Source organism: Antechinus flavipes, chromosome 2, assembly GCF_016432865.1.
Source record: "Antechinus flavipes isolate AdamAnt ecotype Samford, QLD, Australia chromosome 2, AdamAnt_v2, whole genome shotgun sequence".
NCBI classification, from domain to species: domain Eukaryota; kingdom Metazoa; phylum Chordata; class Mammalia; order Dasyuromorphia; family Dasyuridae; genus Antechinus; species Antechinus flavipes.
Genome location: NC_067399.1, coordinates 266,251,486 through 266,268,321, shown reverse-complemented (window position 1 = coordinate 266,268,321; position 16,836 = coordinate 266,251,486). Strand labels below are relative to the sequence as shown.

At 35.3% G+C, this 16,836-nt stretch overlaps 1 protein-coding gene across 2 annotated transcripts in view; it reads left to right on the top strand.

Moving 5' to 3' along the window:
• The window catches only part of DPH6 (diphthamine biosynthesis 6), a 492,232-nt gene extending 476,962 nt beyond the window's left edge, over positions 1-15,270 (top strand). For both annotated transcript variants that reach the window (XM_051977032.1, XM_051977031.1), the window contains exon 15: positions 13,902-15,270. In XM_051977032.1, coding sequence (XP_051832992.1) covers positions 13,902-14,017 — 116 coding nt within the window. In that variant the 3' untranslated portion in view covers positions 14,018-15,270. The remainder of the gene's footprint in view (positions 1-13,901) is intronic.
• Positions 15,271-16,836: the final 1,566 nt, after the last annotated feature.

Here is a 16,836-nt window from a genome sequence, read left to right as displayed (position 1 = left end):
TAAATAGGAAATTTCACTTTCCAACACAATATGTTGGTCCCCTCAGCAACCTCAGCACAAAAGTTCAATCCCTCTACCTCTCTTCAAAAAACATTAATTTGATCTCACCCTGGGATTATTGACACTGAATTTTATATTTATACTTTATATTAATATAAATAATTTTATATTACAGAGTGAAGTGACAGTTTTAATAGACAAGTAATAGACCTTAAATTTAATGCTAAGTGTCATTAGTGGATCGATTGAAAGCAACATAAAGAGGATGTTCAGGTCACTGGGAATCTATTTTGGAGTGAGATTGGTGTAAATTTGACTAAATCTACTCAATATGAATAAATGAATTTTTAAAATGATTTTTCATCTAAGAAAGTTAACTTCTTCTTTTATTAACATAGCCCTGTTTTCAGAGACTATTCCGTGAACAAGTGAGCCTTTCCATTCATGGGCACATTTGGACTATACTGAAAAGAATACTCTGCCCCATGTCAAACACAAACCATACCATGAAAAGCAGCCCTCGAATAATAGCCAATTAAGCCATGAATAGTGGACATTTATCCTAGTACTGTGCTGGTAACAGAACTCACTTCTTCTTTTTAAATTGTCACTATATTCAATTGAGTTATCGTTTATTAAGTTGGATAGTCCAATGAAGAGAGTACTGGATTTGGAGTCAGAAAGATCCGAGTTCAAATGCAGCTTTAGACACTTACTAGCTGTGTAACTCTAGTTAAGTCACTTATCCTCAGTTTCCTCAGTTATAAAATGGAATAATAAAATAATGCCTATCTCACAGCAAGAATTACATGAGATAATATTTGTAAAACATTTAGTATAGTGCCAGATACATACACACCACTATGCTAGATATCATTATTATTATTCCTACCTATTATTAGATGCAGGGCACTGAAATGTTTTTCCAGGTTGAATTTTTTTTTGTCCATAATGTTGGCTTAAATGTCTCTTTTTCTGTTGCTTTTTTTTTTCTAGTTTCCATTTTCTGCATTTCGATTTAAATGAAAATAAAGGCACTTATTCAGCCTAAGAGACATCAGCATCAAAATTAATTCTGAGGTGAAATCTCCAAAAAAAAAAACAACCACCCCCCCTTTTTTTTAAAGTAGAGCTATCGGGATTGAATCACAATTGTATTTGAAGTATGAAGTCCTCCCTTTGTTTTTATTGTGTACAAAATAATGCCTAAGGAGAGATTGAATGCCAAGAAATCGTTCATTTGAGGGTTCCTGATGGTATCTGCCATATGCAAGTGAAGCAGGAGCAGTTTTTATGACATCTCCAGAACTTGGAAGATTGAATTACAGTTTTAGTAATCATCCGTTCCCCTTCTCTTGTGTCACTTTTTGGTAATATATTGCAGGGGAAAGACTTATGGTACCAGTTTTATAAGCTTGCAATAAAAATATAACAACTGTTGTATTAAATTATTTAAGTTGTAAACCACTGTAAAAAGGGGGGAAAGTTTTATCGACATGAAGGCAGAAAAACTGATTATGATGGAGTGTAAAATGTATTGTGCTGATTACCACAGAGTTTTTGCCTGGTTTCGCATATTGTAAATCTTCAAGCCTGCCTTTGGAATGAGACCCTGTGTAGGCAGCGTTCTTATTATTTATTTACTAATTATGTAGAACTGGCCAATGTTGGGGGGGAAGAGGAGGGTAGAGAGTGCAGTTGAGGTAGTGCCATCTTACCTGTTTAGCAGAATTGAGCATAATGACAAAAGAGAAGTTCAGTGTTTTAAGATTAAGAGGTCTCTTATGGGAATTTCAAAAAGTGTGAATGTAATGCATATTATTTCCACATAAGAGATAGGCATCAGACCTGTGATTCTTGATGAAATAAGGAAGCACTGGGTGAGGAAGCTCCCTCTCCTAATTCAGGTTAGCATTTTTTCTGCTACTTCTAGTTTTAGAGTTGCCCAGAGAACTCAAAAGTTAAATGATTTGCCCAGAATCACACAACCAACTTGAACACTATTCTTCTAGGCATCAAGACTAGTGCTATATTATCATTTAGTATATTATTAATATTAGTGACATATTAATAATATAATGCATTATTAGGCATCACCATTATAAATCTGACTATATTTTCTCAAAGCAAAACAAAGCATGAGAAGTAACTATTGAGATTGTATGAGTTTTCCCAAAATAAAGCTTATTTTTGGCTTAACTTTTAGGGTTTTAGTGGGGGGGGGGATTGTCTTTCTGATCTACCTTAAGGGAACAAGTTATTGGGGGGAGGGAAGGTGATGAAGATAGGCAGCTGAATAAGTTGTGCTCTGATTTTATTTAAATATGTATTAAATACATTTTTTGTAAATCTTACACACACACACACACATACAAATGTGGATGTGTGGATGTGGATGTGGATGTGGATATGGATGTGTTCTTGCTCCCTCAATAAAATGCTAAAATAAGTCTTCCCCAGGTCAAGAACAGGTTTCTTGTTAGGTGTGCTAAAATGAAGCTCTACCCAAAGTTTTTTACCCTTTAATTTTAGAGTTTTCTGTATTTCACTTGTCTGGCTGAAAATAGTTTCAAAGTACAGATGATCCTGTGGGAGGTCACACATTAGGCTGCTGAGCACAAGCACTGAATTGCTCAAGAAGTCTAAATCTTCTTTGCTTTCAGTGCTCCTTTATTCCATGACCCACTCTGCCTTGTAGAATTTGTTATATTCTTTCCTCCGCAAAATGGCTGCATTCAGGATTGTAGGAAATATATGTATGGTTTGAAATTTACACCCAAGTACTTCAGTGAAGAGTATAATATAGGAAACTCAGACTTACATATGCATACCTTCCATGGAAAATATCCCCCCAGCATGAGTTTCTCTTTGATGAGTCTTCCTAGTCAGCTCTTTGACCACTTTCTAACTGGCCAAAGCAGAGGTTTGAAATGATGATATTAGCCATTTATAAAGAAGTTGTTGGCTTGTTAGGTTTTGTTTTGTTTTTTCTATTTGTCATTTTTATCTAATTGACCTAATTAGCTCAATTATCTGTTTTGCTTTCCATTAGAGAATTTACTTTTTTTATCTAACCAAAAGGGATGATAACATCAACTATACATGTGTATATGTGAATTTATGTTACCTATTATCTTTTACTGGGCTCATAAATGGCAAAGCAGAATACTTGATCTAAAGTCAGAAAGATCCATCTTCCTGAGTTAAAAATTTGGCCTCTGATACTTACTAGTTGTGTAACCCTGAATAAGACCCTGTGAGCCTCAGTTTCCTCTTCTGTAAAATAAGCTGGAGAAGAAAACGACAAACTCCTCTGTTATCTTTGGCAAGAAAATCCAAAATGGGGTCATAAAGAAATGGATACAATGAAACAACAAAACACCAAAATTATGTTTTATACTTGTTACATAATTATCCAGAAGGAAAGTTCTGAAGGGAATCATGATGATATGGTAATATTGGTGTAACTTTAAGAAAAATGCAAATAGTAATTGAATGAAATAAAAATATCTACCAGGGAAAATTCCTGGATGATAAACCAAAAGAAAACAGCTATAAATGTGAGCAAAAGAAGTGCTTCCACAATTTAAGAGAATGGAGAATTCATACTGACACCAAAGAAAGGAAGCATAATAGCTTATGAAAGTTTAAATGGAAATGCCATACAAATAGTGATATTCTGGATATAACTAGAAGCAACAAAACTTAACAACTGTGGCTGCTTTCCAAAGACTAAATTATACGTGTTATAATCTAAATAACAAGGACTATTAGTAAAGAGAGGCAAGAGGATACAGGGCAAAGTATACCAGATTTAAAGTTGGAAGACATGGACTCATTCCATATGACATTATATTGGATGCTACAACTCTTTAGTTTCAGTTATTTCATCTATAAAAATGATGGGACTAAATCTCTGAGGTCTTTTCCAAATATAAATTCTTTAGCAACTTAGAGAGAGGACAGAGAATAGCCAATGCAAAGGATAATGAGATGAAATTACATTGGCACTAAGAATTCTCATATGTTTCACATCAACCATCTAGAAATTATTTTTAAGTACTGATGGAATAAGTACCATATCTAAAAATGACCTATGGAAGATATCTGATAAAACCTATGAATTTTGGTCAATTTAAATCCCATTCCTAATAAAGCCATACTGACAAAATAGAAATCATTTACAAAAAATAATAATTATGAATTTAATGACTTTAGTGGTTTCTTTTGTCTTTAGAAAAGACCATCTATTGCCTTTAAAAAGCAGAACTCAAGGGGCAGCTAGTTGGTGTAGTGGATAGACCACCAGCCCTAAAATCAGGAGGACCTGAGTTCAAATCTGGTCTCAGACACTTAACATTTTCCTGGCTGTGTGACCCTGGACAAGTCACTTAACCCCAGCTGCCTGGGGCGGGGGGGGGGGGGGGGGGGGGAAGCAAAACTCAATCAAAGTTGAAAAAGACTTCAGAGATCCTTCATTTTGCAGATGGGAAAACAAGTCCAGGGAAGTAAAGGCAATTGTCCAAGATTATACATCTGACAAAGAAAAGATCCAGGATTCAAAGTCAACTCATTTAACTCTAAGTCATTCTTTCCCCTATAAGTTCTGTGCCACGCAAACTTTTTTAGGTCCTTAATGTTTTTAATAAATGAATTTAATATTTGTAAAGCTCCTATTTTATAGAAGATACTGTGTCAGGTGTCTGAGAATGTGAATGTAAAAATTCATCTAGTCCCAATCTAAAGAAATTTAATCTAATGGGAATGATAATGAAAAGACTGATTATTTCTGCAACTGATTTTTTTTTCCAAACTCATTACTTAGAAGAAATATTTCACGAAATTTGTGCATAAGAAATTTATGTAAAGATATACACATACACCAATATTATCATAAACATATTACAAATAATTTATTCCAACCTCTTAATTGTACAGGTGAAAAAACAGGCTAAATGGTTAAGTGATTTGTCTAAGATAATAAACATTGACTAGAAGAGCTGTGGTTTGAACCCATATATCATCTAAATTCATAGCAAACACTATTTCCACTATACCACCCTCTGTCATACCATATATATTCTATGTGTGTGTGTGTGTGTGTGTGTGTATACACACATATATATATAAAGATGGAGTTCTGACTTCAATGTGTTAGAGGAAGAGGAAAGGTAGAAGAAACTTTGGGTTGGAAATTTACAGGGAAAATTATCTGGTCTTCATTTGTCTTATGATTTAAGGTGGTAGGATATTCTGTTTTCTTCCTTCTATACTGTATGGTTCTAAAGGGTCTAAAATAAAATGATTTATTCTTAAATAAAAATCCTTCAACTATTATGGCTATGTCTAAACTGATCATAAAAGAAATATAGAAAACATATAATTGCTATTATTCTTATTCACCACAGCTGTTTAAACAAAGAAGAAAACTAGAGTTATTTTCAAACCACAATGAAAATCATTATTAGAGTAGTGTGAAGATGTCCCTGTAGTTGTATCATCTGCAAATGTGTTGGCTACAGGAGGCCTCTCCTGGTGGAGAGCTACTGAGAAGCAAAGTGGATGAATCAGTGAACCAGAGTTGAATTGATATTGTACTTTCTACAAAGGAGGATTATTTAGGACTTCAACATACCTACACATGAATTTGTATGTTACTTTCAACTCTTCTAGCTTAATTCCCTTATGGACCATTTTTCTAGAAAAGAAGATGGAAAAATTCTATTAATCACCAATGGATTAAGTAAAACCAGCCAATCTCATCTCAAATTGAACAGGTGCCCCAGGAAAAAAAGTCTGAAACAGAGTCACAGAGGTGAAAAAAAAAAAGGCAAATTTGTTGATATGAAATGTATGGCAGTGGACTGGACAATATAAATGTTGTCAAACTTTAGCTGATTCATCTAAAATGTAGTCAGAAACCTTGCTTCATAATTCAATTTAGTCTTATTAAAAGCCCCTTTTCAGGAGAGACTCCAAACAGCCAATAAAGGAGCTCTTTAACCATTTAACCCTGAAGGAAAAAAAACATTCTAAAGAGTTAGGGTTGAGGTCATAGAGAGATGCAATATATGAGGCAGTTTCAAAAGGTCTGCATTTTATCACATTTGAGGACTGCACAAATATTTCACCTCTCTGCCAGGTTGCTCTCTTTGTGGTCAAAAGGTGACAAGTTCAGCCCATTCCCCCTGCCTTAAACTAATGTTAGTTAACTTCCTTGAATATTCAGTAGACTATTCTTGCATAGTTGCATTCATTAAGTATTTTCAGCAGAATTTGAGCATTTTAGTCTCAAAAATTGTATCATTATACTAGCCACATGTAGGGTAGTAGGTGAAAGGGTAGAGAGTCCTTGTTAAATAAGATTTATATGCTGTGTAAATCTAATTTATGTTTAGCTGTGCAGCAGGATTTTTGTTTTAAGAGCTAAAGAAAAAATCCATAAATATAGCAGATATGCAAAGGAACTAAAAAAAAAAAAAACTGATCATTTATCTCTTCAAACATCACACATTCCCTTCCATGACACGACATTGAATAGCTGGATAAAACAGCATCCTTCTATCAGAGTTTATGGATTATCTGGGAAGTTTGGAGTATAAATACTTGGAAAGAGATGTAATAGATATTCATTGAAGAAGAAATATCTCTTAAACCTTGAATTATATAAATGAACATGATTATAAAATAGTCTTAACTTTGTTTAGGACAGTATTAACTATCTTATAAAAATGTTTCTGGAACAGGCTCTTAAGTCAGTTCATAAAAATAAAACAGATTGAGTTGAAAGTGAATTGATAATTTGGAAACTGCAGATGATGATCCCCTGGTTCAACCCAAAGTGGAGCCTTAGAAATTCAAAGAATAAACCAACCCATTGGCAATTTTACCAGCTACCCTTCATCATTATAATGATGCCTTTGAACAGAAACAGTCCTTAAAAGGAACAATACCAATGTAATAGGCACATGCTATGTGCCTCAGAAAGCTCATCCACTTGCACAGTTTCAACCATCAGGTGCCTCCTAAATCTACATCTCTAGACCTGAACTCTCACCTACATTCTGCTTCTGTATTGGCAACTGCCTGCATCATATCCATTTAAATATCATTTTACCATCTCAAACCCAACAAGAACAAAATGGAGTACATCATTTTCCCCAAATTCCCACCCCTATTTCCTAGCCCTTCAAAGCCTCTTCTTTTCCTGTTAGGACCACCATTCTTTCTAAGCTTAGAGTCATCTTTTCAGGCATTATACCATGTTCTCTGCACTCTTGTAAAGTCAGTTCCCACATCCTATCACTTTCTCCCTCAGAGGATCTCTTGGGTTCAAACCCAGTGCGCGTCATAATCACCTTCTGCTTATATTGTTGTGAAATCCTTCAGCTGGTTCCTTTGACTCTGGTCTTTCTTGCCTCCTTCCTTTTTCCTTTCCCATAACCCATCTTATGTAGACTTGTCAAATGAGTTCAATTAAGCATTTATAAGACACTTACTATGTGCTGGATAAGAGACAGAGTAGCATAATGAATGGAAAAATCATTTAACTTTGCAGAGCCTGGGCAATTTCTTAAGACTCTAAATTATAGAGAAGTAAGGAGAAGTTTCTCATCTAAGAATTCCCTGTGCCAGTGAAATCACAGGCCCCAGTCTCTGTCCTCTGTTACTGATGTACCATTTACTGAATGCACTGACTCCCCATCACCTCTTGCATCAAATGCAAAATCCTCTATGTGACATTCAGAGTCTACTTCTCTAGTTTTCTTGTACCTTCCTTCCCATCCTGGACTCTTAGATCTCATGTAGTAACACTGGCTTTCTTTCTGTTAAGGAACAAGATAGACCTGCAACGCTCTCCCTCCTGTTCTCTACCTACTGATTTCCTTAGCTTTCCTTAAGTCCCAGGTGAAATCCTATCTTCTAAACAGTAATATCAAAATAAATAAATAAATAAAAACCAGAGGTTACTAATCATCATAGAAGGATCCTTGCAGGCTGTGAAATATAATATTATTTGCATTATACTATATATCAATTTTTTTGTTAAATATTTCCCAGTTATATTTTAAATCTGGTTCTGGCCCCACTAAGGAGTATTATGGACTGTGTGTGGCCTTGGGCAGTATATTTGATGCCTGTAGTCTACAGGAAGCCTTTGCTATTTCCTTAATTCATGTCTTCCTTTTAAATTGTTTTCTATTCACATTGTTTATAATTTTTCTATTTATGTGTATAAAAATAGAGAATATTATTATCTTCCCCATTAGATTGTGGGCTTCTTGAGATTAGTGATTGGCTTTTACCTTTTTTGTATTCCCAGCATTTAATACAGAGTCTGACAGATAGACAAAATAAATGTTTACTGACCAACTATATGGCCTATATGTAAGATAAGAGATGTGGAAGAGGGAATATTGCCTTCCAGGCTTGGAGAAAACCACTGCAAAGGCATAGAAATAGAAAATGAATGAAGAATGGCCAAAAGGCCATTTTGACTAGTACTAATTAGTAAGGTATATAAAATTAGTCCAAAAAAATAGACTGGGTCCAGGTTCTGAAAGATTTTTAAAGCCAAAAAAACTTAGATTTGCTCCTAAAGGGATTCAAGAGTATGTGTAATTTATTGAGTGGAGAGTGACATGGTCAGGTCTGCACTTTGGGCAATGTGAAGGTTAGATCAGAATGGGGAATGACCTGAGATAGGGAAGCCAATTAAGAAGTTATTACCATAGTCCAGGTAAGAGATCATGAGGACCTGAACTAGAATTACGGTAATGAAACTAGAGAGACAATGAGAACACAAAGCTACCGTCCCACAGCTAGTTATTTCAGAGGCAGAACTCCATCTTGGTCCTTTTTGGCTCCAATGCCCATTCTCCACCCTTTGTGCTCTCTCTTTGTCCTAATTTCTCACAACTATTTGCATTTAGACTTGTCCTTATTTTTTTCAGGTACAGTGACTAAACTTTTTCACATCGTTGGAAAAAAAACCTACTTTGGAAATCTCTTCGGCATTCATATGGTTAATGAATTATGTTCTAGAGTTAATATTAGAAGGGCTTGCTTACTTAGCTGATCTGAATTTCCATTTTCTCACCTGTAAAATGGGGCAAATAATTGTGTAACTAATGTCACAAGGATATTTTTAGGTTCTGATGTGGAGATTGTATATAAAAATACCTGGGAAATAAAAAATGCTATACAAATATAGGTATTATTATTAGTCTATTGTGAATTTATTCCTGATGGAAAGGAATACCAGGTGTTATTATATCTCTTCACATCCCTTTTTCACATCACATTTGAAGTTTAATCATAATAAAAAATATATATCATGCTGCTAAAAAGTAAACAGTCTGTTTGCCAAGATACAGCTCATGGAAATTGTAAACTTCTCATCCAGGGGCCATGTCTTGGGCCTGTTTTGCACCCTGGTTGGCCATTAGCTCATCTAGTAGATACTTAATTGTTTATTGTTAACTAACTGAGGAAACATTTATCAAATGCTCACCTGCCATACTGCTGGACTAGAGGCAGTAAAAAAACAGTTAGGCAGATAAAGTGCCTACCTTCTATATGACTAAATTTGTCTTAAGAAAGATTGGATATATTTTGTCCATGTCTTTTTCCAGACAAAGAACTAATACCCATTGATGTGTTCTTTGTTGATTCTGAGCCAGAAGAATTCACAAGACACCTAGATTTCATCCTTAGGGCTGAACATTGGCCTAAATCAATTTCTAATATCCCAGGATGAAATGGAGGAAAGCATTGATTTATCTGGCAGAGAAGGCTAATAGCCAGCAGTATAACCAGCTAATTTTCTACAATGAATATCTTCCCTGCTACTGTTGTTAACCACAGACAGTCCTTGGTACTTTAAGAAAAGCCTCAAGCCTTCTTCTCATGTTTCACCATTTCATTGCAAGGCTGATCATTTAAGGAATAGTCTTGTTCCAGACAGCTTTAATTAAACTGTACTCAGAAACCAGATATAGATCAATGGAAATAATCCATAACAAGAAGCTAATCATGTATTTAACAGTGTTCAGTCCAGTTCAATCACCTTCTACCACTGCAGTGGCTTTACATTCATGTGGCAAAGGCTGAATGTGTATATGTATTTTTTAATCCATCCCATTAGTGGCCATATGCTAGGGCTTCAAGGGATACACAAACTGTCTGCAATCTGCCAGGGATTTAGGGACATCAATAATTTGTGAATAGTCATGTTGGTACTGGTCGAAGGGTTAAGTGCTCTGCACACCAGGGGCACCTCTTTGGGGACTGGAACTCTTAGTTCACTGTTAGGAACCTTATCCCTTATGAGGCTTTCTACTACATGCTGCTTGTCAGATCCATCCTGCTGTCTCCAAGAAGCTTTATTAGCTCTGGGATTTTCAGATCTGTGTTAAATACTGATCGAATGGCATCTTTGAGTTAAAAAGTGAAATGGTATTGTTGCAATCTCAAAGACCTTTTCATATTTCACATTATTAAGCATACATTCTTTCTCCTTACTGATTCTGTTGAATGAAAGTCCTTATAAGAATCTTTATCAGGAGAGTATCCCTACAGAGAAAAAAGGAGAATACTTACTTACTTCACAGTTTATCCCTAGGACTTCCTGGTAGATTGGGTTGTTAGCCAAAATGAAAAGACGAACATCTTATTAAAATAACAAGTGCAAGCATGAAAAAAATTTCTTATATAAGAAATTAGGCAGAGTGGATGATTTTTAATGTTGGCTCATTTTGCCATTGAGCAAAAGATTTCTTAAATATCAATTGCTCCAAAATAGTGATCCTCCTATTTCTGGCGCCGCCCTCCACTGTGTTACTTACTTATGCTATCCCAGATTTCCTCTTCCAAAATAGTTTGTTTCAATTGTTGTAATCATAATCATTCCTAGTCTGTTCTATCGGCAACACAACAATCTGCTATTGACCGTAATTTTCAGTTAGATTGACCCTCGCAACCACATGTCTAAAAAGACATAATCTTTGTCTTCATAAGGATGAACATTCAAGCAGCAATCATGGGGGTGAAAGGGAGAGGAGGAGGAGGAGAATGTTTTGTTTTGGTTTGTTTTGCCTGAGGTTCCAAAATTATGCCCAATAATATTCTTTATTTTACTAAATTGGGCCAAATTGTCATATTCCAGCACCATACACATATAATCTATTCTAAACATAAAAGTATATGTTTTGCCAGTTTGTGATTGATTTCTTATTTCCAGTAACTCTAGTCTTCTTATTCCCAATGTAACTTTATCTATCTTTTAGCTGTCCCTAGATGCTGTTAAGAAGGTCTTCCTGGACTTCCCAATTTCATAGTTAACCCTCTTCGGGCACCCAGATTACATCTGCTTGGGAAAAATGCCAGACACTAATGAGTGTTTTGTTTAATGTAATGGAAACTGAAAGTGCCTCACGTCTTCTCTCACTGATCAATGCCTACTTCTGTTGTTTGAATGTATCTTTACATCTTCAAGCCAACCAGAGAGGTCAGGAGAGTACAGAGGATTTGCTTCTTGAGAAGGACTTGGAAAATCAAAAGTTTTGCCTATAGAGGTTGCTCTCCCTAAAGTGTAAATTGGATGTCCTTGAGCTATTTCTTCATCTGCATTATCCTATGTTCATTTATAACTTTCCCACTCCACTTCCCACTGATATTCCATTCTTCATAAATTGAGGCTGTTTTTATAATTACTATTAGCTCTACTTAATTACTTTTTTGAAGAATAATAAATTAATCACAGCTAAAATCTAGACCTGGCAATATGTATCTCTGTGTACTACATATTTATTATCATTTTACCCAATTCTAATTTAAAATGTACCCAGCAGAGAATATTTCCAAGTCAAATATTTGAGTACTATTTCTTCTCATTTGCTTAAAAAAATTCAATTTTGCCCCTCCCCCCAAAATAAGTAATTCCTTTGCTGGGCCAACGTAATAAATATTTCTGAAGAACCATCATTTACAGGTGGTACAATTGTCCTTTCCAATACTAGTGGCAAAATGTCCTGAGTATTTCCAATATCACATTGAACCATATTTGATTGGATAGACACCATTCTTTTAATGTCACAGGGCCCAAAATAGTGGTCTTTATAATTTATGACTAAGGTACATGTGCTAGATAATTTTCAAAAGTAAAGCTTTCAAGACATTAAAAAACTCAAAAGAGATTTACTTTGTTTTCAGGACTTTTCATCTGTACTCCCTTAGCTCCCCAGAATTTTTCCAGATTTTGTTATTGGTTGAGGATTTGAGAGATTTACTTTAAAAGCTCTATGAAAATGGGATGGATTGATGGGTTTTGAATCTGAAGAAGAGGAAAAAGGCACCAGCTGAAACCATTAATTTTTAAACTTGGATTTTAATGCCTTTTGCTTTGTTTCCAAGCCAGCTTCTTGCCTAACTCACACTATCTGGTTCCTTTAGAGATTTGGAAACGATGAAGGCCCCCCCAAATCAGAGTTTATAATGGAAAACCTTGTCTGACCCTTAATAGTCATTACTCTCCTGAACCACTGTAATACCTCAACTAAGTTGTTTATTGCACCAAACATGAAGTCCTTTGACCCTGGAGGTTGGATATTGATCTCAGACCCACTTCTGTCAATATTCACCTCCAATGTCAACAGTTTTCCATGTGGAATACTCAGAAATGATTTCGTTTTCTTAATCTATACAGCCACATATATTCTAATTCCTATAAATTACAAACATGTTCCATTTAGACCATCTACTTGGATCAACCATCTCTCAAACAAAGAAATCTACATTTTAAAGACTTTCATATTGTGGGTATTTGTGTTTGTATTCTTAAATTGTATTGCCCTACTAAGGATAGTTATAAGAATCTGTATAAGTATAAATTTCATACATACTCTTAGAAAATGTTGCCTTAAAAACAACTTAAAATAAACGTGTCACAAATTCAGCAAGAATTGTCAAATCTGAATCACATATGTATGGAACGAAGGTGAAGGGGGAAGTCACTTTGAGAAAGAATATTCAGTGTTTTATTTGCCTATAGATAACTCAATATCAGGTTCATTTTTAAAGCAATGGTCTTTTTCAGATTGTCAAATGCATATCATAGAATTATACTCTTGGCAAAGTTTCTGAGCGTCAGTTCCATTTTCTTGACAATTTAAAATTCAGTTATCCAATTATAACTAAAGGTCATTAGTCGAGTGTGGCAACTTTGTCACAGTTTTGAATTTCAAAAAGAGTTTCCTAATTTATAGAGGAAATTCTACTGTGAGAAAAGTTTTTATTGTCCTTGTAAATTAAATGATAAAAAATTTTTTTTTCTTTCTGGTATTTTATCACTGGGACTAAAAGTCCAAGACTTTGTGGGCCACCAGTTCCAAAGTGTGCTTTGCTATTAAAATTAAAGTCAAGTATTCACTCCCTTGGAGCAAATAAGTAGCCATTGTTTCTTATTATATTAATCATCACAGGATTTGATGGTGATAGAATATAGTTCTGAACAACACTAATCTTGCCATTTCTTCTCTGTCTAAGCACAGTTATTTTAATTGTTAGATTTGTTAGTATTTTAAAGCTGGGGAAAGAAACAAGAAAATTGGGAGACAAAGGAAACAATGTGGGATGGAAAATAAGAATACTTTTTAAATGATTTCTTCTCCTTAGAGTGATGTTGGTTTGAGGGGAAAGTTATAGGTTCTGGTACAATTGATTTTTGAGGCATTTTGTACAAACTGTATTATAGCAGGACTAAGCATTATGTTTTGTTAAATATTTTCATATGTTTGTAAGGTACAATGGACCTTTTCCCCAAAACTAACCTGTCTTATAATGACAAATTAAAAACATATAAAGTTGGAAGCATTCAAAAGTCCTTTTCATTCACATTTTAGGACTCCAGGCATTGCTGGAAGAACAGATGGATGCCGTTCCTGCTCTGGTTCTGGTACCTGTGACTGATTTACCCAAAAGAGAAATTATCCACATCTCATGCTGGCTCAGTGCTTAGTCCATGTCTCAGAAGGCAAGAACTGCTGTGATTTCTTGGGGAAAAAAAATATATATATATATATATATATATTTGTATTAATTGTATTCCGTCTGTCCTTTTAATTTCTTCATTGTTGTTTTATTGTTACTTTTTTTTATATATAAAAACTGTTGTCACTTCCCATTGAGTACTTCCTCCCTTACTAAATAGAATCTTCCCTTGTAACAAAATACAGTTAACAAAATAAGCCAGCATATAAACCAGATCTAACAAAGATCTGCACCTCTAGCCCAGCACCTCTTAGAAGAAAAGTGGAAAGCATGATTCACTATCAGTCATCTGGAGTAGGACAACTGGCCACAACATTGATCAAAGTGCTGAAACCTTTCATTGTTGTTTTCTCTGTAGTCTCCTGAAGTGTCCAGACGTCTTTGAATTGACAAGTGCAAAGTTAGGCGAGAAGTTTTAACACTTCATTCACAGCCCTTTTATTAAGCTATGGAACTGCAAATAAACTTTCCTACCAAAGCGTGCACCTATGTTTTTCTTAGTTCTCAAAGATTTCCTGCCAACCCATTCACTGTAACTCTTGGCTCCTGCTGGAGCTGGAGGGATGCCAGCATCTTCAGTCACACTGATTGAAACTTGAAGACGGATTGGTTCATCCAGTCCACTGGCATTACAGTTCAAAGCAAATATCATTAACACATCTATGAGCATGATCCTTACTTGTCCAGCGACCACATCTGATACCGTGCATGTGTCTGCTTTGAGACCAGTTTTTTCTTTGTGCAGAAAGGTCTGGGCAGGACACAGAAGTCTTTATGATATACCATAAGTCTCAGAACCCAGCAGAAAATGACCTTTATATAACTGGAACTAGATCATACATCCATGTCCTTTTTCCAAGAAGGACTTCTTAAGAAAGTAAAAATTGACTTTATCCAAAATAGTGACCATCTAGCCACCCAAAGCTCCAGAAGGCATGTATTTATATCTGATTCCTCAGTTGATACTGGGAAGCAAAAATGCAGTTGTGAAAGCCAATATCTGCCTCCTTCGATATTTGGTTTTCATTCTTCCACAGTCCAGCTTGTTCTGACTCATCTTCTTCAATGTCCTTCAGGCTTATCAGCACAGTCAGAAGGTTTAGTGGAACAATTTGAGTGGATTTGATCAGGGTTTACTTTGGACAAAGGGTGACTGTGACTTTCATTATTCCCTGTAATATATAAGTATGAATCAATAAAGGTTCCTTTTGAAACCTCCAAGGAATGGCTTGCATTTCCAATTAATCTCATAACTTGTCTAACTGTTTGGCAATGTTCCATAATTGATATATGTTATTTTAATTCAAATGCAGAAAAGAGAAAGCTTAGGTCAAGGGGCTAAGGGGAGGAAGGAGGGAGAGACATGCATCAATTTCCAAATATATTTTGTTCATCCAAGCAATCAATGCTTTTCTGAAGCCCTTGTTGGCATTTTGGCTAACAAGATCTATTGTGAGTGACCTATTCTCTGTAATTTACAGAAGAGGGGAAAACCCTAGGATCCAGAAAGAAAAAAAATATATATGCTTTTGTTCCCAAAATATGCACCAAGTTGCTGCCTGAGCTTAATTGAACAGCCTGATTATAAGAAGTCTAGACTGAGCTCAGATACCAAATTCCTTTCGAGGGGATTTGGTAGGAAAGTAGCCCTTTAGGCACTTGGAGGAAGTGGCATTTAAGGAGCTGTTTCAGTGACTGTTGCTTAGTGAACTGAAAGGAGAGTATTTCCAATCCAAAAGATTTACAGATAGAAGTAAAATGATTACATGAGAAGAATAGAAAATAAGGAAGTAGCATGTTAAAACTAGCACTTTTGATTCACTAGTATAGAACAGCCTTTGTATAGCTGGATCAGTCCCCAATTCTCAGAAGTTCTCTTATTCCTGTTCAATCCTTTCCTCTGTGTTTTAGAAGTTCTCCCTCACCACATACTCCATCCCATCAACAAGGAGAGACCACGGGGTGGAGGACGAGAACAAACATTAATTTTGTTTGTTTCCACTTAATAGTAACCTTTCCAATTACTTGTAAAGATAGTTTTCAACATTTATACAATTTTTGATTTCCATTTTTTTTTCTCCCTGCCCTATTACCTCCCCAATATGGCAAGCAATCTGACATAGATTATACATGTATAGTCATATTAAACATATTTCCTCATTAGTCATGTTATGAAAGAATTGGAACAGAAGAAGAAAACCATGAGAAAGAAAAAAAAGTGAAAATGATATACTTTGATCTGCATTCAAACTCCATAGTTCTTTCTCTGAATGTGAATAGCATTTCCCATCATGAGTCTTCTGAATTTGTCTTGGATCACTGTTCTGAGAAGAGCCAAGTCATTCATAGTTGATCATTGCACAATATTGCTGTTATTGTGTACAATGTGTACACAATTGTGTACAATGTCCTCTTGGCATCAGTTGTTCATATAAGTCTCTCCAGGTTTTTCTGAAATCTGCCCCCTCATCATTTCTTAGAGGACAATAATATTCCATTACATTCATATCCCACAGTTTGTTTAGCCCGATTGATGTACATCCCCTCAATTTCCAATTCTTTGTCACCACTGAAAGAGCTATTATAAGTATTTTTGTACACATGGCTCCTTTTCCCTTTTTTAAATGATATCTTTGGGATAGATTTGTATCCCTAATGGTATTGTTGGATCAAAGAGTATGCACAGGTTTATAGGCCTTTGGGCATAGGTAACAAACATTAAGCATCTACTATGTGTTAAATACCATGCTAAGTGCTTTATAAATATTATTTCTTTTGATTCTTGCA